General features: G+C 39.1%; 1 protein-coding gene across 1 annotated transcript in view; it reads right to left on the bottom strand.

Moving 5' to 3' along the window:
• Atrnl1 (attractin like 1) overlaps positions 1-22,679 on the bottom strand; it is a 558,188-nt gene that overhangs the window by 374,907 nt on the left and 160,602 nt on the right. The window contains exons 22-24 of the mRNA XM_005352541.3: positions 20,705-20,799; positions 18,987-19,065; positions 17,466-17,623 (exon numbers count right to left, since the gene is read on the bottom strand). Coding sequence (XP_005352598.1) covers positions 17,466-17,623; positions 18,987-19,065; positions 20,705-20,799 — 332 coding nt within the window. The remainder of the gene's footprint in view (positions 1-17,465; positions 17,624-18,986; positions 19,066-20,704; positions 20,800-22,679) is intronic.

Raw genomic sequence — 22,679 nt, 5'->3', positions numbered from 1 at the left:
CCACCGCCTCCCATCTCTCTCCCCCTACCCCGATCAAGTCCCTCTCCCTCATCAGCTTGAAGAGCAATCAGGGTTCCCTGGTTCTCACAGGTGGTCCTGCTCTGCACTTCCCTCTCGAGGGTTAATCACATCACCTTAGTTTACCTTTGTCGCCACGAGTCAGGCATCACAGTGCTTAGCTACCCTTCCTGGAAACTCCTAATCTAAGGTTTGTGCCCCATGCAGCCAAGGTACGGACTCCAGTTATAATCTAATCTCTGAGCTCCCAAACAGTAAGGTACGGACTCAAGTTATTCCCACAGAAGCACCTCAAGAATTTCTATGGGGAAATTTGAAAAAGAGCTTCAAGGTAAAGGTCAAGCTGAACCAAAATTAAGAATTAACTTTTCATCAAGATTATAAATGTTGAAATAAATATATATATGTATTTCAAGATCACGTCTATTTTAAATTAATTTGTGAGGATAAAATATTTTATAGTTAAAGAGTATCCAAACTTGTACATATAAACGTTCTGTATATAAATATATATCATTTGTTTACATACAGTTATGGTAACTATATACTTGTAATATTAACATTATATATTTAAATATATGAAAACACAAATCTATAATGTTTAATTTTAAAATCAGTTCACAGTGCTCAGCACCATGTTAAGCCTAGATTGATGAAACAATGCCATTTTTGTGTGAGGTGCTCTCCACAAAAGAACTTACTAAATAGAAGGTACCCCAAATGCTGGTTTTGCCCATATATGGATACATTACCTAAGTTTCATAAAAGTAATGGCATATTAGTATTTAGATCTCATTATAATCAACGATGAACGTTTAAATCTCAAGTTCAGAAGTCATAGTGTTTCCACTGATACAATGTTTCAATTGAATAGTTAGATAATTAATAACAACATTAATTAGTAATACCTAAGATCATTCTGAATCATCATCATTTCCTCTACCCCGATGCCCCCCAGATCTTCTCACCTCCTTTCCTCCAACCTCCCATTCCTGTTCTTTACCACCCGGCTCTCAAAAAAAAACAAAACAACAAAAATAATGAAAGATCAGTAAGACAAAAGATAACACGCACACACAGGCGCACACACACAGGAGCATGCACAAACACACAAAAGCATACACACGCACAGACACACACAAACGCACAGACACACACAGGAGCACACAGACACACACACACAGGAGCACAGACACGCGTGCACACACACAGGAGCAAGCTCTCACACACAAAAGCATACACACACAGGAGCACACACACGCACAGACACACACACACAGGAGCACACAGACACACACACACAGGAGCACAGACACGCGTGCACACACACAGGAGCAAGCTCACACACAAGAGCATGCACACACACAGGAGCACACACACGTGTGCGCACACACACACAGAAGCATGCTCACACACAAGAGCATGCACACACACAGGAGCACGCACACACACATGCACAAACACATACCCACAGGAGCATACGCACACACACACAAGCATATTTTGTGTTAGCTGTCCTGCAGTATGTTATTCTTTTTGGTATTTTTTATTTTTCATTATTAATCTATTTTACATTTTCTACCCTAGGATATCATCCAAAATACAAATTACATTATTATACTTAATCATCCTGGGGTTTTTTTTAGTGAAAAAAACATAACACAGAGATTTATTCAATATGGCCAAAATGGTAAGAATGACAAGGAGATCCTGTGACACTCGTCCTGACCCATCTTCAGGGTCTTGAAATACAGAGGCAAGAGATTTGCAAGACTAAGCCATCCAGGCACTGTGGCTCCTGACAACCACAGTCCCGGCTCAAAGCCTCCCCGGCAAAGTCAACTGACAAATCACAAATCGTTCTCCTCCTCTGATCTCCCAAGGCCCTCACCAATCCCTCTCCCAGTAGTAGATTCCCGGGGAAATTCTAATGCCTCGGTGTCCAGTCTTTCAGAAGTCTGACTGCCACAAAGTGATCACAAGTGTGTAAGCTGACTCTTAGCAGACACGACAGAACACCAGACATCAGGATCCACCCTGCTGGGGGCCCCCTGACCAGGGCTGCCAATCAACAGCAGCCACCCCAGCTGTGTCCACGCTTTAAAAGGTATTTCTTCGTATTTCATGAGTATGCATGCTTGCCTGCACGTGTTTATCAGCAGCATGCATGCCTGATGACTTCAGAGGCCAGAAGAGGACACCAGATCCCCTGAAGCTGGAGGTACTAATAACATCACTAAAGGTAATTCGGCTCTGACATGGAAGACCCTCATACCACCTCCCAAAAAATAATACTTAAGAATAATGGAAACAAGTTGAATTTTACAATTTTTTAAATTTTGCACATTCTGATTTGGATTTATGTCAGCTTTGTTAGCAAGAATGTGGGTTCCAAAGTAGACCCCAAAATGGCAGTACTAGTGACAATGTCCTAAAGAGGGGGACTCTGATCAGGGACATAGACAGATTGCTACTGGGTCCTCAGAGCCTAAACACAATATTTCTCAGGAATCCCTTATCCAGTGTGTTTACCAGAAAAGCATCTCTACTACAGCAGGAAGCTGCTCACCAGGACCTCCCCTAATCTCCCCAAAGGGCACCACCTATGGTATGGCTGTAGGTATGGGTCAGTCTTCACAGCCGGCATCTGCTCAAGGACCCCACCCTGTTGGCTGCCATCTAACCAGCCAGTCCACTGGCTGTACGCTGCCACCCACTCCGACCCGCTCTGCAGAAACGCCATCTAACGAGGCAGTCCACTGGCTGTACGATGCCACCCACTCCGACCCGCTCTGCAGAAACGCCATCTAACCAGGCAGTCCACTGGCTGTACGATGCCACCCACTCCGACCCGCTCTGCAGAAACAGTCTTTGCAGTCTGACCCCCAGCAAACCTTTCAATCCACGCACAGGGGTCTAGTTCCATGGTTTCACCTTGCCCTCACTTACAAGACTCAGAAAATGTTCTCAGAAAGTTTTCACAATAGTGGTACCACATATAAAAATATACACATGCGTGTACATTCTTATAGGTAATTTAATAGTAAAAACAATAGAAATATTTTATACATCTTAGTGTTCAACTTTACTAGTAATAAAAATCTATAAATAATCACATTATCAGCAAAGTGGTATTTCATGTTGGATTATTTTCATATCCTCACGCCCTTCTTACTGAAGGAAACTGCACAGTTATGTTTTTCTATTCATTCTTCAAGTTCATACAATAATAAATTTACTTCATGGCTTAGGAATAACTGAAATAAATCATATAAAATGCCTTGAATATTGCCTGGTGCACAGTGCTTGGTTATAAATTTGAATATATACTTCACCTGAATCGATTGTTTTGAGATATGCAAGTGAAAAATAATTTACCAAAAATGCACACAGATATTTGCTCTGTATTATTTAAAACAAAAAATAATTTTTCAACAATAAACAATGAAGCATTTAATCTGATGAAGCTATTTTAGTATTAATATGTTACAAAACTTATATAGAAAATAGTAGTGATACTATGATATATAAAAACTATAGGAGCTCTTTAAGTGAAACTATAAAAGGAGCTAAAAACGGTGTATAGGATTGTACAGATAGTTGAGGGAAATACACTGAAATTTTAATGCATTTAAATTAGCAATTCTTTTAGCCACTATTCTAGAGAAGTGGGTAATTTCTACGTAGACTTGTTCGATATACGTAAAAGTTTAAAATGTTCTTTGCAAGGCACTCCCAGTGGGAAAGAGATTCTAAGCTTCCGCTGTGTTATCTAACAAAGGCAGCCAAGGACGGTAAGCAGCAGCAACAAGCAAGGCTCTAGATAATAGCAGCATTTAGATAAGGAGTGGGGCGTCCTTTCTAAGAGCTAGATAGTTGTGTTTCAGCTTTCGGGGTGACACCCTGGGTTTGTTTGTTCACTTTCACATTTCAGCTCCGTCACTGCAACCGAAAGTTCTTCTCTCACCCTCTGGAGCACCGGATGCTAACACGACCAGACACAGCCACCACGAGGAGTTTGCTATTTCTCCTGGCTACAGCCACCACCAGGAGTTAGTTGGTCTCTGCTAACTATTTCTCATGGCCACTTGTATTTATATCTTCTAGTTAACACAGTCACTGTTACTCCTTGGTTTATAGCAGCTCAGATTTAAGAATGAAAGACCTGAAGCTTAATAGAAAAAAACATTTTAAAAAAGAAACAAAAACTTCCGTAGCTCATAATAATTGATAACACAACCACTAACAATAATTTTATTGCTGTTCTTTCTGGAGCAAATCAGAATTAACATATTGCTGTGGGAACTTCTTCAGCCAATAGCCTTTAAGATGCTGGCCCACTATGGGCGTGGTCACATGTACAGATGTAAAAGCATGTGTGGTCCCTTGGCTGATGGATTCGGTTCCAGTTCCCCGCTCACACAGAGGACTACTGATCTGTGAGTCTACCCTGAATAAAGAAACCTTATTTATTACACTCCATTCTGGGCTACCGTGGGGGTATTTTATTTTGAGTTGCAATAATATACACGGGCATTTATTAGCACACTTGATCACAACTCTGTTTCAAACCACACACCTATCATGAAAAGTGTGACTTCAAACCTGACCCACCCAGAAACTCGTCCTCCTACTCATTCATTCCGACACAGTTCGTGCTCTCCATTCAAAACGCTAGTATGCTTGGGATGAAACAGTCCAGCCCTCAGGCTTGGAGTCTGGTCTTTCCAACCTTGTGTATATCTTAACCGTTATCAGTGAAGGGAACCGCTAGGCTGGGATGGAAACTAGAACCATGAGCTGAAAGGTTCTTAACATCATTCCCATTAAAAAAATAAAATCTAAATTATGACCTCAGTTTGCAGATTGACTTAATAGTGAATTAGCAAATCTCATTTACTCAGGACCAGGCAATTTAGAACCAATCAGATTTAATGTAATTTAAACTGCGGTATGTAAATGTCGATCAGCAGCACTGTTGCCGGGGAGTGCAAACTACTGGAGCCCAGGGTGCTCTTTCTGTCCCTGAACTAAGTCATTATAACTGTAGCTATAGCAAAATATGTGTCAGCATCAAGACAGGCTCAAATAGTATACTTTAACTCATAAAAACCAAAGGTGCTAAAACAAGCATCTCACTGAAGGAACTCATGATAATCAAATCAATAGCATGACCTCAAGCATGCTGGAGGAAACATCTCAGTTTGGTTACCAGATTATCAGTAAAAATCATCATAGAATACTGTCATAGAATACTCACACTTGGATTATTTTTGGGAATTCCAGTATGATTTTGACAGCATAAAACATTTTATACAGACAATTAAGAATATTTATTTAAAATTATAATGCTTTGCATTAAACAATAGCTAAATAAACTCATATAATTCAATTGCAGTGAATCTCCATGACGAAATTAAAATTTAATTTAGTATGTAGAGACAGATATGTACTTAAATTGCCTCCACTTGTAGATATTAAACACTTAATGAAAATAAAATAGCTTACTGATTTATAGAATAATTTATATTTGTGTACGAATAATACGATTCTAACATGTAAAATACTAAAAATATTCTAGTTAGTCATACAATTTTTGGTACAGTGCTCACAAAATGGCTAAAGCATAAAATGACCATTTTTCAATCTTCATAAACAAAAAACAGCCTGCAAATTTTAACAACACCAATGCTCACAGCAAAATGCAAAAGTTGTCTTTTAATTTAGTAGTAACTATCACAACCTTTACACTCACTGAGATTCTAGGCCACAGTTAACAGAGTGGTTAAATGCATCATTAAAATGAGCATGTTTTGTGGATTATAAATTATTAAAAGAAAAAAATGTAAAGATATCACAGAGAAAAAGAACAAGACCCATGAGAAATGAAAGAACATTTCATGATACAGCTGTGGTAAAATCTGCTTTACTGAAGAAGAAACTATTTTAATGAGATTTCAATACTAAAACCTAGTATAATTTCAGTGGCGCTTTCCTGTATAGCCAAAGGAGGTGAAAAAATCTCCCATTGCTATTCCTAGCACTTCTGCACACTTCTGCTTCTGCCCCTGAAATACACTCACATGTTAAAGGTTGCAGAGGATTCCCTGGGTGAGCACTGAGTGAACGTGTCGTGTAAATGGGCACCACCATGCCAGGACCCCCAGCACTCACGGGGAACTGGCCCAGTTCTCTCCGATATGTATCAGACTAAGAGCGTTTCACTTAGAGACTGCCCCCTACCAAAATCTCCTCCAGAGACTAATGTTGGCAGATTTTTCTTTGGACCACCAGCTCACGAATAATGACACGAAGACTTATTAGTTATGAAAACTGGGCCGATGGCGTGGGCTTATTTCTAACTAGCTCTTCTAACTTCAATGAGCTCATTTCTGTTTCTGTTAACTATGTGCTACCATGTGGCTTGCAACAGTTGCCTCTACTTCCATCTCTCAAAATATCTGCCACGTTCTTCTCAACATTCCCCAAATCCTGCTTAGCTATTGGCCGTTCAGATTTTTACCAAACCAATCAGATAGCACTTTGGAAAAGACACATCTTCACAGAGTACTAAAACATTACTCAAGATTTCCCCCCGTTGTCTAAATGAAAAGGAAAGGTTTTAACTCTAATACAGTAAAATTATACACAATAAGAACAATTACGAAGAAAGGACAGAGTCAGAGGGACACCATGGATCTGTCACTGGAGACAGACATACTGGAAATTTGCTGGTAGGCCACAACCTCGTGGTGAAATACAGATTACTAGAAATGGGTTAAACTAAGATGTAATAGTTAGCTGATAAGAAGTTAGAGCTAATGGGCTAGCAGTGATTTAATTAATACAGTTTCTGTGTGATTATTTCAGATCTAATCTAACTGGGTAGCCAGGACAAACAAGCAGCCTTCCTTGCTACAGGGGGGAAATTGCAGGGCTCATCTGCAGTATTGGTTGCTGGTAGAGTATGAGACTTTTAATCTCAGGGTCGTGGGTTCAAAGCCCATGTGGGGTACAATATGTGTCTAGTCTTTCGCTGTCCCATCAAACAGCTCCCAAATCACAACACGGAGACTTATTATTAATTATGAAAGCTCAGCTGATAGCTTAGGCTTGTTTCTAACTTAAATTAACCCATTTCAATTAATTTATTTTCTGCTTCATGGGTTTATTACTTTATCTCCATAGTGTGTTTCCTGCTCACTCTGTGGCTCATGAATTTCTTCCCTATATTCCATTGTCCTCTCTGCCCAAAAATCCTGCCTAGCTAATGGCCATTCAGATTTTTATTAAAGCAATCCAAGGGACACGTCTTCATAGTGGACAAAAAAGATGATCCCCCAATAGAATAGCCAATCCCTCCCCATTTCTCTCCATAATAAAGATGTTGGGGTCCTGGGTTGCTGAGTAAGAAGGCCCTCTCTAGGAGAGGCAGCAGCCCCTACCTGATCTCTGTTTGCTGTAGGCCCCCTCTAGGAAGGGTAGCAGGCCCTACCTGATCCCTGCTTTACTGTGCTTGTGTTTGTATGTCTGTCTTTTCATTTGCTCCACGCACAAAGTCAACTGAATAATTTATTCACGAAAGCAGCATTTAAGTTCTCATAACCAATGAATTCTAAAAAATGACTGATATCTAAGTAGAGTAATTTCAATGGCAACTGAAAAGTCAAGCACCAACAGAAAAAACAACGCTCCAACACTGAGCAAAAACCTTGGCAACACTAGTTCAAGTATGATGGTCCCTTAAGCTATGACAGTGCAGGGTGAACCACTGAACCAGGGAGGCCATTCCACAGGAGAAGTCGGTCCGTAGAAGGTCTATTTTCAACTACAGGGCACTCCCAACACAATGACTGATTAAATTCATTCTGTTCTGAGGACTTAAGGAATTAACTGGAATTTTACATACCAGTTTCAATTTCTTCAACCTTTTCTTAGGATAAAATCTTCTAGGTGTTACCGCACCTGTGAATCTGTGGCACTCAGCTTCACTGTCTTCAATGTTCAAAATGCAGATGTTCAGGGTCACAGACTCATGTCTATGATGCGTTAGTTATGCAAATGACTGGCATGATGATTAGCTTTAACTGACACAATGTATAACCACATGCTCACAGCATCTCAATGAAGGATTGTCTAGATTGGGCAGACCCGTGTGTGCCTGCCTGAGGCAGACTGATTGACTAAAACTGATTGATTTGGGAAGATGCAGCCACTAGGAGCGCCATTACCTAGGGAGGGAGTCCTGCAAGAGGTGAGAATGGGACACGGGCACAAACAAAGAAACGAGAGCAGAGCGCTGTGCACATCCCTGTTCGCTCTACTCTTGACCGTGGACATGACGGCTTCCAACATAGACTAAACCTGAAAGACTAACCCGAAGTTGCTTTCCGTCTGGGTATTTTATCACGGAACAGAAGTGAAACTGAGACACCTGGCAACATAAAAGGCGTGGGGTAGGAAAACAGCTGGGTAGTATGTATTATAGAGGCCAGTGTTGATCAGAAGTTTGAAAAAAATATTTCTCCAAATCTAAAAAATCTAAGTAGAAGGAATTTCAACACATAACACTTGAATGTATCTCATTTCATTTCTTGAATGTATTACTTTTCAGTGTGGTCTTCTAGGACAAAAGTTTGCTAAAAAGTTTCCAATTTTCCTTATGTTAAAATGAAAAATAGTCATATTGTAATGTTGTATCCTTGTATAAATCTTGAGGTTACCTGTATCTACAATTGATCTAGATTTTGTTAGGGTCCGCTTTGTCAAATACAATGATGAACTGCGAAGATGTTTCTTCACTTCCTACTATTTGGCCACTTATCTAAACTCACTCTATGTAAGCAATGTTATCGCCCTCCTCTGAGGATAACTTCAATTCTCACTCCCTGAAGAGCAACTGTGTTGACACAGAATTTGGAGTGACTGTTAGCTACCACAAATGGGCCATTTCCTTCTGGTCTCCAATATTCCTGATACAAATGCACAATAATTCACATAGGTATTTCTTTATGAATTGGTTCTTTTTATTTCCTTTGCTTTCTTTTTTTTAATTTTTATTTTTATAATTTATTTATTTATTAAAGATTTCTGCCTCCTCCGTGCCACCGCCTCCCATTTCCCTCCCCCTCCCCCAATCAAGTCCCCCTCCTTCATCAGCCCGAAGAGCAATCAGGGTTCCCTGACCTGTGGGAAGTCCAAGGACCACCCACCTCCGTCCAGGTCTAGTAAGGTGAGCATCCAAACTGCCTAGGCTCCCCCAAAGCCAGTACGTGCAGTAGGATCACGAGCAAGGAACTCGGGACCGCAAGGGGTGCACCCACACACTGAGACAATGGGGATGTTCTATCGGGAACTCACCAAGGCCAGCTGCCCTGGGTCTGAAAAAGCATGGGATAAAACTGGACTTGCTGAACATAGCGGACAATGAGGACTACTGAGAACTCAAGAACAATGGCAGTGGGTTTTTGATCCATTGCTTTCATGATTTTATTTTTTTATTTTATTTTTGACAATTTAATTATGGGACTCGGTGGTAGAGGTGTACACCTTTAATCTCAGCACTGGGGAGGCATGGGCAGGCATAGGTCTATGAGTTTGAAGACAGCCTGGTCCTCAGAGTGAGTTCCAGGACAGCCAGGGTTACACAGAGAAACCCTATCTTGAAAAACAAACTAAAAAAAAAAAAAAACACAAAAAAACTTAATTATGAATCTGAGAATGCCAATCAGTGGCTTTACAATATTTGTGATTCATTATATATATTGAACACACAGGGCTCATGTATTTGATGAATTATTTCTTCACATTTTCAACTAAAAATTCTTTTTCCTATAATTTTGACACTCCAAGGACCCAAATCCTATGACTTTTATTGCAAACAACAAGCGTAAGACGTGAGGTGGATGTACCAATAAAACAAAGACTCACTGCGGCAAAGAACCCTATTATATAACATCCGAAGGACAAAGGGAATCTGTATTTGGAAAATATTCCATGAATTATTTTCCATAATAAACAATGCATTCTAAAACACTAGAACACGCCTATTTTGACAGAAGCTACTATTATAATCAAACATGGCTATTAAAATACAGAAGGAAAATTATTCATATGATTTTAATTTGATAAGTCTTTTATAATTTTATTTCTACAATGAGAACAAAAGCAATAAAAGTAGACCAGAGACTTTGTAATTCTGACTCAAAAGATAGTAAAGCAATTCTTTGTTAAATTTTTAATAAAATTTTGTGATAGCAAGTGTGATAAACAGTACTAATTTTCTGCAAGTCCTCCTGTACCCCAGTAAGTAGAATGCTCACACTATTTGTATTATGCTGGGCAATGTGACTTGCTTTGACCAACTTAGCTCAAATGGAATTTTTAAGGTTCTTCTACCTGCTGTCAACACATCATTTCTGAAACTGAACAGGACCTTGGTCTGTGTCCCAGACGCCAAGTACATGGACCAGACTCAGATGCAAACCCTGGTGTTTCCCCAGGCAGAGTGGACTGCAGTCTGAAAAGAAGCTGATCTTAAGTTTAGCCTTGATCAAATGAACTTACAGCAGACCTGCAGGTACACAAAGGTGGTAAGAAAGAAAAAAAGGAAGTAAAAATAACATGCAAAGAAGAATAGCAAGAGAAAAGACACAACCTAAAGCTTCATGTTGGATAGGAGTGTCCGCCGTATTTCATTAAGAGTACTGTTTGTACAGGTTTGTACAGGTGTTTTCCTTCCTCAATTTCTTTTTCATCTAATGTAACATCATTTAAGAGAATTAAGTGGCTATCATATTTAAGTTTGACATACTGAAAGAATGAGCCTCGGGAGCACTGCTACCTATTTAAAAGTTTATAAAGCATTTGCCATTGTACAGGGGATAGTTACATCATGTTAGCAGTAATTATGACCTAATTATACATGCAATGTATTTACAGTTATACAAGAGATAGTTTTATCATGTTATATATAATTATTACCTAGTTATTCTTTTCATTTTGAAAGTAAATAGAATAAGGCATTATTGCGCGTCAAACTGAAATGAGGCAGACTTGGGGTGGCTATTCTTGTTTGTCCATTTGACTACATCTGCAATTATATAAAAACTCAAGGCTGGGTAACTTGTGAGTTCTTTTTCCTTAATTAATCATTAGAAGTGGTAAGACCCACCTTTAATCCTATTGTTTTGAGGTGGAAGATCCACATTTAATCTGTGCTCTGCTAGCAACAAATATAGAAGACATGATAAATGTGGACTAAACAACCATGGGATTCTTGAACCTTCCCTGGGTGGCAGTCATTTTTAGACTAGCTGGACCATATCCTGTAATTCATTGTAATAAATCCCCCAAGAGACAGACAGACAGACAGACAGACAGATAGACAGACAGACAGACAGATAGATTCTATAAGTTTTGTTCCTCTAGAATACCCTCACTAATATAGTTCTCAAGTAAATTAACTCCAATTCCTACCTTCAACAAAAGAAAGATAATTTAGAGGAGGAGAAGGGAAGAAGAGGAGGAAGGAGGAGGAGATGGGGAGGAAGTAAAGGAGGAGGACTCAAGAGGTGGCTGTGGTGGTGGCAGCTGTTGATCTGCAGCAGCACGGAATGTTATACTGATGTGGGATTCCCCTCCGTGTGCTGTGAATAAGTTTTATTACCATTGGTTAGTAAAGAAACTGCTTTGGCCTATGGCAGGGCAGAATATAGCCAGGCTGGAAGACGTGTGGAGAGAGAGGAGGCGGAGTCAGAGAGACACCATGTACTGCCGAAGGAACCTTACTGGTAGGCCACAGCCTCAAGGCAATACATAGATTAATAGAAATGGTTAATTTAAGATGTAAGAGTTAGTTAATAAGAAGCCTGAGCTAATAGGCCAAACAGTATTGTAGCGAATATAGTTTCTGTAATTATTCAGGTCTGGGTGACGAGAAAACAAAAGCGTGGTCTCCTCAGTGGTCCCAGCACTCGGGAGGTGGAGACAGATAACAAGGTATCTCAGCACTCGGGAGGTGGAGACAGATAACAAGGTATCTCAGCACTTGAGAGGTGGAGACAGATAACAAGGTAACCCAGCACTTGGGGGGTGGAGACAGATAACAAGGTATCCCAGCACTCGGGAGGTGGAGACAGATAACAAGGTCTCCAAGGTCACCCTCTTATCACAAAGGAATCCAAGGTTAACACAGGCACACAGGAGACTAAGACCCAAGACTTTAGGGCAGGGGGACCTCAACTATATTCCATCTAAGAGAAACCTATTTTAAATGTAAAGGCACAAATAACTTAAAAGTAGATGCCACTGATATGTTATTGTTCAAAGAAAAGCAAAGGAGACCAGGAGTTGCTGTGTTACACGGGAGAACAGATCTCAGCGCAGAGCGTCACTATGGACTGTACCTCTACTGCAACTGCAGCAGTAAGAACAGACATCCCAGTTCTAGACGGAATGTTTCCGTATTGCTACATTTCCTTACACTATAATATTCACTGAACAGCTCACCATACCCAGGGGGACAATAAAGAATTGAAAAGACAACAGAATGTGAGACCTGCCTAACCTTGGAACGGCTGCTGTCCTACTCACAAACGGAGCCATGCAGTTAAATCTATTCTGGTTTCTCGTCCCTGGGACAAGGCGTCACTTGGATTCTGAGGCTGGCCTGTGACTCACCACGCAGCACAGGCTGACTGCAGACTCTGTTGTCCTCCTGTCTCCACCTCCCAAGGCTGAGTATAGACATGCACACCACGCCAGATAACCAAAATTTAAAAGGGGACAAATGAACATTTTCCTAATGATCCACAAACTGCCAGCAAGCATTAAAACAAGAAGAATTAACTGCTGGGGAAGAAGTGGGCAACAGAGACTTAAGACTCCTCATGGGATGCAGACTGGAACTGTTATGGAATATAAAATGTAAGATGTTACATAACCACTCGTCAAACTGGAAAAACATTATAACAATATATGCTCAACAATTGGTTATTAAATTAAATGTATAGATTGTAGGGATTAAGAAAAATATAAATATAAATATAAATCTCTAATATATAAAACTAAATATGATATATATTTTATTTTTATATAAATATTATATATGTAAATGTATTTACTATGTATAAAACAAAATTATTCCCCTTACTTAACAATGAACCAAACAGGTTTTAATGTGTGTGATCCGTACAATACATTGACATTAAATATGACAGCAGATATAAGTCCTAGTTGATATTAAGAAGTATCAAGAGCCCTGAGAGACAACTCTGAGAAGGGTGACCAGGAATGAGTCTTCCAGGGGCTTGAGCCATCTGTCTTGGCTGTCATGGTATTCAGGGATGAGTAAATTTCAATTAAGCCTCAGAGCTAAAGATTGTGCACTTTACCAAAAATATTAAAATATAAGTATAGCGAAAAGTGAAACAGTTCTACAAGTGCACACAAAAGTATGAATTACAGTTCAGATTCGGCTTCACTACGATTGAGAATACAGAAATGGAAGTGTGAGCACAATAAACTTAAAGCACTGCCCACATTTCTCACAACAGAAACAGAAAGAACGCCCTGCTTACATTTCCACGGCACACCAGAACTGCCCTGCACACCAACAACTACACACAGTGGCAATGCTGAAAATACTGACTCTTAGAACTTTAAAATGATTTATGCCATATTAAATGTGGCAAAATTACTAGGATTAATTTTAGAATTTACCAAACTTATAAAATTATATCTAGTCTCTCAACATGAAGAATAAGCTTTCTTATCCAAACTCTAAAGCCAGAGCCACTGCAGCTGGTTTAGGGAATTCCTCTTTTGTGTTTGAGGTATCTGGGGCTTCGCTTCTTTGTTTGTGTGTTTGTTTTAGATTAATTTAGTTCTACTTCTTTAAACTCAGAAAGTATTTCACATTTTTACAAAATAGCACAAAACAATTATAAAGCCTATGTTTTGTTCTCTCCCCCACTCTCCTCTCCAGAGGCCTCCAAATCCCGTCCACCTCCTTCTATATTTGAAATGTTCAAAATAAAGACACAATTCCTTATACTTCAGAAATTCTTTATAAAGAACTATATTAAAAATCTGTATAACTTGTTCACTCTTCAAAAAAATAGAAAATGAAGACTAATAAGTGCACCATTTGAAAAATATCAATATTAATATTTGATGTATAATAACTGAAAGTGTACTATAGTCCATTAAATAAACATGTGTATATAGATGCATGTGTGTGTATGTGTGTGTGTGTATATATATATATGCTTTAACATATTTCTAATATAACAAGTTTAATAAGGAATGAAAATTAGACTATGTATCATGATTCATTGCAACTGTGTTCCAAATTACACTTCTTTGAAAGAGTGAAGTGTTTTCACTCACTATACAAATTCTGATTTAACAACCAGAATAGACTACTAGTATATTCTCAAAAGAAAATCTAATTTAGAAAGTTAATTTCAAATAGTTAAATATTCATGAACATTCTAAAGTTACTATGTAATTGGCTTAAAAATAAACCATAATTAGATAACCAAAAACTGAAAAACAGGAAATGATTAAAAATACAACAGTATCAATTTTAATTACTATGTAGTAAGCTACATAAATAAGCCCTTATTTTTATCAAAATTTAAATAAACCAAGTGAAATCTGATCAATACATATGTTAGTCAATCTTAAATTTACATTTTGTCACTATCAAAATGTATGAATTACATGGAGATATTTCTGGAATTTTTTGAATGACTGTAGACATCTCCTCTGTATAATATAGAATATAAATCTCCTACTTTAGTTTAAATGAATAAGTTTACTGAGCAATGATCTCCAATATTTTTAACAGTAAGTATTTACTTCTACCTAAATGTTAAAATAATTACAAATGAAAACTTCATCAGTCAACACATGATTTTAAAAAGGACTCATTCTGTTCATAAAACATCAACACAGGAATTAACATAAACAAAACATTCAAACTTTTCTAATTGTGATGCATAAATTGACAATTTTAACTCCTGTTTAAATCTCTAAAAGGTTTTAAAGCATAACACTCTGAATGGGGTTAGCATAAATGAGTTGTTCAATAAACTAATGTGAATTCAATTTAGTCAAGAATAAAAGAATAAACAAATCCCAAATGTCAAAAATTATTTCATCAAAGTACAAATTAACAATAGCACAGAAACATTTTAAAATGATTCCTAGAAATGAATCTGAAGACTTCAGTAGCCTACAAACCACACTGAAAATGAAGTGCAAGAGAAATATGCCTGGTGTGTTCTCAGCCATCGTCAGAGAAGCCTCCTTCTGCTGCAGACAAGAACACATACAGAGGCCACGGCTAGACATTAGGCAGAGTGTGGAGACCCTAGAACACCCAGAGATAATGAGAGGGCTCCATTGATCCCTTCCCTCAGGCTCAGTGAGCCTTGCAGGTGGAAACAGTTTTATAGCCAGAGGAGAAGGACACCAGGAAAACAAGGCGCTGGAAGACATCACGTAACAAAGCAATGCAGATCCTGGGGCAGCACAGGCAGTGCAGGGTGCTCTAAATACAGCCTTAGCTCACAGTTCTGTGTCTTCGTGGATTTCTTTTTTTTTTTTTTGTTTTTGTTTTTGTTTTCGAGACAGGGTTTCTCTGTGGTTTTGGAGCCTGTCCTGGAACTAGCTCTTGTAGACCAGGCTGGTCTCGAACTCACAGAGATCCGCCTGCCTTTGCCTCCCGAGTGCTGGGATTAAAGGCGTGCGCCACCACCGCCCGGCCATCTTCATGGGATTTCTGAGTGTACAGGCCAGTGGGCCTCTTATTTCCTGTGCCTTCTCTTGGGCTCTTTTCCTTCTGTTTGTTTGTTTAGTCCAATCCCAATGTGTTTGTTTTTGTTCTATCTCACTATATTTATTATTATCCCTTAGAAGTCTGGTTTTTTTTATTTTATTTTATTTTTTTAAATTTATTTATTTATTGAGGATTTCTGCCTCCTCCCCGCCACTGCCTCCCATTTCCCTCCCCCTCCCCCGATTAAGTCCCTCTCCCTCATCAGCTTGAGGAGCCATCAGGGTTCCCTGACCTGTGGGAAGTCCAAGGACCGCCCACCTCCATCCAGGTTTAGTAAGTTGAGCATCCAAACAGCCCAGGCCCCCCCAAAGCCAGCACGTGCAGTAGGATCAAAAACCCATTGCCCTTGTTCTTGAGTTCTCTGTAGTCCTCATTGTCCGCTATGTTCAGCAAGTCCGGTTTTATCCCATGCTTTTTCAGACTCCGGCCAGCTGGCCTTGGTGAATTCCCGAAAGAACATCCCCATTGTCTCAGTGTGTGGGTGTACCCCTCGCGGTCCTGAGTTCCTTGCTCATGCTACCCCTCCTTCTGCTCCTGATTTGGACCTTGAGATTTCTGTCCGGTGCTCCAAATGGAAATAGAAAACACTATCCTGAGTGAGGTAAGCCAGACCCAAAAAGAGGAACATGGGATGTACTCACTCATATTTGGTTTCTAGCCATAATTAAAGGACAGTGAGCTTATAATTTGCAATCCTAGAGAAGCTAAATAAGAAGGTGAATCCAAAGACAAACATATAGGCATCCCCCTGAATATTAACCTTCATCAGGCGATGAAAGGAGACAGAGACAGAGACCCAAATTAGAAGTCTGTTTTTTAATAAGACAGACAGGGGGTGGATCTGAATGGTAGGGGAGGGAGAAGAACTTCGAGAAGTTAAAAGAGAGTAAAGTATAATTAGGATATATTATGTGAGAAAAAACCTATGTCCAATAAAAGAGAAGAAGATTAAATAGAATACACACAGACACAGTCTGAAGAAACCAACTATGAGAGTCGGGGCCTAAAAATGCACGGCCATGGATTGCTAATCGTAAATCTTAAAGGAAAGATAAGTTATACCCAGTAGGCACAAAAATTAGAATAAATAAAAGTAAAGATTACTGAAACACATTCAAATTATTTTAAGTTGATTTATATGAGCCCGGCGGTGGTGGCGCACTCTTTTTATCCCAGCACTTGGGAGGCAGAGGCAGGTGGATCTCTGAGTTCGAGGCCAGCTTGGTCTACAAGAGCTAGATCCAGGACAGCCAGGGCTAACGGACAGAGAAAACCTGTCTCAAAAACAAAACTAAACAAATAAATAAATAAATTTATATGAAGACATTCCCCATTAATTTAATAACCAAAAAACCCAAATATCACAGCCTTTTCAAGCTCCATGGCATCTTCCACAATACAGTCTGGTTTACGATTCCTGGAGTGTCTTTGGAGCAGTCATTCATCCATCACAGATAATCACACATGATACCTTATGAAGGGTCCATGAATGTCTTCTGTTCAAGGCACTGGATGGCATGTGCCATTTCTTTGGAAAAATCAGTATTCTTTCACCATGAAAATTTTCAACATCATTAGAAATTAATGTCCTTGTGCTTACCTGTATTTTAATAGGCCAGGAGAAGTTGCTGACATACACATAGAATGTGATATTAGGATTGCTTCTGAAGTTAAATTTTTCATAGGAAAAGCTATCTCTGTATTCCTTTATATTTGTCTTAGAAACTATAGGAGTCTCTTCCCCAGATATTGTTCCTCCTAAAATATGAATATGAAGAAATTATACTTAACACTAGAAAATGGGGGTCCTTATTAAGTCAAAGAATACAATGCAGCAAAGTCTGACAAATTGAAATCACTAGAACGCTGGCAACACCAGTACCAAAACTGTGCCACACGGGCAGCTTTCCTCCATGGAGGCTCAGCACCTACACACAGGCTTGCCAGAGATACAGTGTAACAGATTTAGTGTAAAGACCACACTTCAAACACTCCCATGCTGTGTCACTGGCCCTGAGACTTGACTCTTCTGTAAAGCTCTTGACCACAGAGGTGGAATCCTTTCTGGTTCCAAACGGAGCTCTGCATCCCAGGAAGAAGGAAGCCTTTCCCCAACTACAGTGCCCCAGAGCTGAATGCCTCCGGGGCACAGGCTCCAGAGGGACACATTCTGCTTACCACTTAAATTACAACCAATTAATCCAATTAAAAACTGAAAAAAAATTATTTGCCTTTCTACAAATTGAAACATCCCTACTTTTAAAAAAACAGAAAGAGACCATGAATTTAAAATACTATGTACATGTTCAATTACTAAACACAATATGGACCCTCAGTAAATGTTTACTGAGATTAACCAAATGGGGCAGGGCACGTCCAACTGCCTTTGCTGGACCTCCACCTTAGTGAACAGTGAAGACCATGAGAATCAGTATACTGCGTAACGGAATGCATTTCCCATGATCTATTCCAACGGTAGCTTGGGTGCCTTCTTCACATGCAGCTCCTCTGAGCTTATCACTTAACAGACGTGTTTAAAATGCCCTTGATATTGGTGAGTCAGCATAACAATTTATCTTCCTCATAGTTATTTCTTAAAAATTATTCGTTTCAATTTGTGAACTTTGGAACTTATGGACGACATGTTCATAATACTTTTTTCTTCCTCTTAGCCCTGATGCCACCCAGAAAGAATATACTTTGAAGACAGAAAATGATAGTTTGTTTCTTTTATCAGTAATTACAAAAGAACACTTTTGTTTCATGTAAATATTGGGGTGATAATTAAATTTATAACTGTAATAATGAATTGAATAATTGAAATCTCAAAATCTTTAGACACTAAAGAACCAGTCAATCGTAATTAAAATCGTAGCATTTCATAACACCATTTAAATGCCTAAGTGGTGTGCAGTATTTGTTAGCCTCCTAATTTTAATTGAATAAGGAAGTTACAGTATTAAGCTTTCAAGTCACTACTTGCTATTTTTTTTATCAGTAAAGGGGCAGAATTATGGAAAACAATTACATTTTTATTTATTTAAGAGAACAGTAAATGAAACCAGAACAATTTCCATGCAGAAACACATGCAGAAGTTACGTGACAGCAAATTCTCTTTACCTGTCGAGCCAACCGACCATGTAATGTTGAGATTAAAGTTGTTGGAAGCATTAATCGAAATGTCCAAATTTTTGTTTGACTATCAAGAAAAAAATTAACATTAAAAAGGTGGAAATGTGTTAAATGCATATTAGTCAGCCCACTAATTTGATTTTGTACATTAAATTTACAAAATTGTGTATAATATAGTCAACCAAATAAATACACAGTGTTTATGGCTTGTTAATGAAAATTAAACAATGATAAACTCAAAGTTCCTCATTTATCATCTCTAATAATTTGGTCTTTTGCTTTTATATAATTTCTAAGAAGAAATTGTAAGGACATTGTACTTATAAGGGTAGTTTGACATTATCATCATTAGTTCAAGATGTTTCCGTTTGTTTGATCTTTGTCATTAGCCACAGAAGAGAGGGTCTACGAAGAGGTCTGGCCCCCTGCCCTGGAAGAAGGTGTGGTTTCTGTGTGCATGAGGGCTACAGCTTTATTCCTGGCAGCGATGACTGCAGAGCAAGTGCAGCCCTCACCCCACTTCTCCTCAGCTCTTCCTGTCGTAGGGTGAAAATGGGAGCTATTCAAAGCTCGTAACAAAACGGTCAGGAGAAGCGTATAAAAACACCTTTACTCTTGTTCATCCTCCACAATTCAAAGTTTAGTTATTGGGGAAACACAAGAACCATAACTAAAGCTGCACGCTCGCTGGGTGCTGACGTTCCTGGAGAGCTCTATAACAAGCTGTGATACCACAGCTAATCTAGAAAATAATGACATCAGCCCTGTAGATGCTGGGGGAGGAGGGCTCAGGACGATGGCTTGGCACAGTAGCCCGCTTTAGCAATGGTTCCTATGAGAGTGCTAACTAGAGGCAACCCACAACGGAAAAGATTGGAATCTGTCCTAGAAAGCAAGAGCGCCGGAAGTCTACAAGTGTTAGGACATCTACTTGTTTTATTTCACAGGTCAAATTAAGAAGCATTCATGGATAAGCTGTCTTAACTTTACAGATCGTCCTGGGTGAACTGTTCTTAATTAAAAGGGATTACACAAGAAAATCTTGCAAGCATCCCGGGAGATGCTTCTCATGCAAGCTTAGCACCAGGAAGTATGTTAAGCTGTTAGCTTAAAAAAAATGGATAAGACTTCCTTAAACTTATGTATTTTTTTTAATTTACTGTAGGTAGTGAATATGTTTAATCTTCATAAACTTGAAGGACCACACGGCTGTGAAACGGGCTTTTGTGTGACTCAGTCAAACATTAGACTGGGACAAAAATCAATGCAAACGACAGATACGCTTTACTGCAAATGAACAACAGCTTGACACGGCACGTCTGGAACCCTTGCTTCTTAAATGCTATTCTCACGAAACTTAGATGCCCTTGTGATCCAGAGGTTTGGCGTGTTTGTAACAGAATTTATGCCGATAACTAAACTTAAACTGGAGAAAATTGATATTTATTAGTAAAATGTAAGAACTCAAGGTGATAGGAATTTGATGAATAAATAAGTCTATGGATATAGAATTCGAGCCAGGAGACTAGCAATCAAAATACTAACTTGTCGACTCTCACAATCAAATGCACATCTAAGTTTCATGAAAATAAATCTCAGAGACTCAGCAATTTCTACAGGATTCCTCCTGTGCAATACTTCTGAGGAGTTAAACCAGGACACCTCGGCAGGGGCAGCAGCCACCAGAGGAGGCGGCGCTTCCTTACCTGCTCTGGATTGGCGATGAAGTTGATGGCCGTGTGGTGGCGGTCATCTTCCTGCAACAGACTGAAGGTGAACTGGTAGTCAATCAGAAGGCTATCTGTGGGAAAAGGAGAGTCCTGACAGACACTCGAGAAAGGTCTTTATAGTCACAAGAGCTGGGTGAAAAGACACTGTACATAGTATTAAATTCACCGTTAATACTAGCAGCTCACTCAAGAATAGGAAAATACAAACTCTGTCATTAAGTAGCAATAACACATGATCTAGAAGGCTCGATTTACTATAAATTAAGTAACAATTCGATTGCACAAGCAGTTTTCCCTACCAAGCAGTACAGAAAGCAGTCAGCTGCACAATTCCTCAGGTAAACCAGGAAACACTCCATCTCCTCAGAATCTGAGAAAGCACATTTACTGTGTATTTATGGGGATTATGAAGAACTAAGTCACTGGCATGTGAAACACAGACCTGAATGCCAATAACTTAATAATTGAGTAGACAATAAAACAAAAATATTACAATTTAATATGTTTTGAATTTATACCAATAGATATAAGTTGAAAGTATCTTCTTATATTGAATTATTGAACCATTGCTATGCATCAAGAAAAAAGGTGTAAAGAAATAAAAGAAAAGAAATTTCAAAATACGAATGATTAGTGTGGTAAAATAAAAAATTATAACAAATTGACAAAAAAAATCCTGGTAAGTAAACCTAGATATTCATATAAAGAATTAGGTATGAAAGATAAATTCATACATAACTAAGAAATCAAATAATCTAATGTCCCTCAACTGATGAATGGTAAAATATGGCTTATTTATATTAAATTATGGTATATTATCCAGGCATAAAAAGAAATGAAGTACTGATACCTACTCTATGAAAAAAAAAGAGTAAAATTTTAAAACATTACACTAAATTTTCCAAGGTTTTCACAAACAACCACATATCTTATGATTTCACACACAGATTATATCTGTAAAGACAAATTTGTTGCGGGACAATTCTGTAGTTTGTCAATTATGTTTTAAATAAGTATTGATTGGCCAGTAGCCAGGCAGGAAGTATGGGTGGAACAACCAGACAGGAAGTAGAGGTGGGGCAATGAGAACAGGAGTATTCTGGGAAGAAGGAAGCTCTCCCGCAGTCCTGTCCAGACACCCAAGAAGCAGGATGTGACCTGCCCCACCAAAAAAGGTACCAAGTCATGTAGCTAACACAGATAACAATAATGGGCTATATAAGTTATAAGAGTTAATAAGAAGCCTGAGCTAATGGGCCAGTAAGTTTATATCTAATGTAGACTCTCTGTGTGTTTTTCTTTGTGATTTACTGACTGTGTGAACTGGGCAGGAGAGAAACCCCAACAAGTAGGCCCTCGTGTTATACAAATTCATAAAGTGGTATCCAGACCTAAATAAAGGGGAGTCAGGTGCAACCATTAAGATGTTGAAGCCTTAACTGGAGAGAATGAAAACAACACAGAACCAGAAGTGGTGGCGGCTAAATGACTGGATAAGCAGAGAGGCCGGCAGGCTGTGCCTGTCAACTGTTACACCAAGGACAGCTCAAATAGTTACTAACAACACAGACAGACAGGCTGTTCCACAGGTGTGTGCACGTGTGTGTGCATAGCCACACTCACACAAACAAGTCATTTGTAAAGAAATAATAGTTTTTCAACTTGATCCAAAGTAGGCTCAGCTGGGAAACAGGAAGCTCAATTTTGAAAATGCCTCCATCATGCTGGAAAGTAGGGCAAGTCTGTGAGGGACAGTCTTGACTAACGCCTGATGGGAGAGGATCCAGCCCATCGCAGGCAGTGCCGTCACCCTCAATGTGGTCCTGAGTCGCGTAGTCCAGCAGGATGGAGGCCCGAGCCAATCAGTGGCACTCTTCCACCGCCACTGCTTTAGTCATGGACGCCAGAGCCAATCAGGAGCACTCTTCCACCGCCACTGCTTTAGTCATGG

The sequence above is a fragment of the Microtus ochrogaster genome, chromosome 8, assembly GCF_000317375.1.
Source record: "Microtus ochrogaster isolate Prairie Vole_2 chromosome 8, MicOch1.0, whole genome shotgun sequence".
NCBI classification, from domain to species: domain Eukaryota; kingdom Metazoa; phylum Chordata; class Mammalia; order Rodentia; family Cricetidae; genus Microtus; species Microtus ochrogaster.
The sequence above is the reverse complement of the archived record's forward strand: the minus strand, read 5'-3'. Positions and strand labels throughout refer to the sequence as shown.